The sequence below is a fragment of the Myotis brandtii genome, unplaced genomic scaffold, assembly GCF_000412655.1.
Source record: "Myotis brandtii unplaced genomic scaffold, ASM41265v1 scaffold151, whole genome shotgun sequence".
Taxonomy (NCBI): Eukaryota; Metazoa; Chordata; class Mammalia; order Chiroptera; family Vespertilionidae; genus Myotis; species Myotis brandtii.
Window position 1 is genome coordinate 3,932,088 of NW_005355461.1, and position 1,345 is coordinate 3,933,432.

The following is a 1,345-nucleotide window of genomic DNA, read 5'->3' on the forward strand; positions in this document are numbered from 1 at the left end:
ATCCTCTACACCTCTCAATCTCTAGTGCAGGACAGTGTTAGAAGGCTGTTTCTAACTAATTAGATCAGGCAAAGACTCAAAGCCTCCAGAAAATGTCTCTGCCTACAGACTGATAGGATTCCAACTTTAATTTCCCCCCAGGCAATCGTCCTCAGGTGTTGTGAGAGTTTTTTTAACAGGGTGGGGCAGTTGCTTCTGCCTGGAGGCTAATTGTTATTTTTAATCTATTATGTGGCCTCAGGGCAAGGTTGTTTCCAATAGCATGTATCAACTTTCTTCCCCCGAGGCAAGGCACATGTCTATGTGGGAAAGATGTCCTCTTCTGTGTGAGGGAATGCTCAGCCCAGGAAACTTGGGGTGTCTGCCTTCTGAGCTCTATCCCCCGAGTCCCCAGTCCTGGGTTCTGCTCTCACAGCTCCAGTCCACTTCACCCTCCCTCTGCCAGAGCACAAGGTGGGTGGCTCCACAGGGAATTTTATGTGTTGGCCCTTTAAGAAGGTGCCTGAATTTTTAGCTATTACTCTCTGACAGACAGTACCCTGCTGCTTTTCACAGCCAGATGTTATGTGGGTACCCTCCTCAGTTTTGGTGCTCTGCTGGAGGGCCTAGCTTGGGGATTAGATCCCAGAGTTCTCAGTGGCAACCCCCCACAGTTGAGATAGCTCTCCAGGACTTCAGTTGCTGTCTGTGGGCGCCCAGCCAGCCTTTCGTGCCTCTGCCCCTTCTACCAGTCTCTATGCAGTCTCCACTTACAGTCCTTGGGTATCAGGGTTCTTTTCTGCGGGTTTTCCATTGATTATTCAGGAAGTTTTTTGTATTTTAGTTGTAATACCAGTTTATTCCAGGGAGCATGTCCGTGCAGCATCCACTTACTCTGCCACCATTTTTAATCTTTATCAATTATTTCTTTCATGGATTATGCCCTTGGTGTTGTATCTAAGAAGTTATCATCATACCCAAGGTCATCTAGAATTTCTCCGATGTTATCTTCTAGAAGTTTTGTAATTTTGCATTTTACATTTAGTCCTTTCATCCCATTTGAGTTCATTTTTTGAATGTGTAAAATATGTGTCTACATTTATTTATTTATTTTCACATGTGGATGTCCAGTTGTTCCAGCAACATTTGTTGAAAAGACTATCTTTGCTCCACTGTATTGCTTTTGCTCCTTTATCAAAGATCAGTTAACTATATTTATGGGGGAGGGTCTATTTCTGGGCTCTCCATTCTGTATTTGCATATACTCACTGATTAGCCAATGAAAAGGGTAGCGGTTGTACGCCAATTACCATGTTTCTCTTTTATTAGTGTAGATGTGGATGTCCAGTTGTTCCAGCAACATTTG

The 1,345-nt window shown here is 43.9% G+C and overlaps 1 protein-coding gene across 1 annotated transcript in view; it reads right to left on the minus strand.

Annotated features, from left to right (window-relative positions):
• The window catches only part of PHIP (pleckstrin homology domain interacting protein), a 176,059-nt gene extending 175,011 nt beyond the window's left edge, over nt 1–1,048 (minus strand). Inside the window, exon 1 of the mRNA XM_014535815.1 lies at nt 957–1,048. Coding sequence (XP_014391301.1) covers nt 957–1,048 — 92 coding nt within the window. The remainder of the gene's footprint in view (nt 1–956) is intronic.
• Between the last annotated feature and the right edge of the window lie 297 nt (nt 1,049–1,345).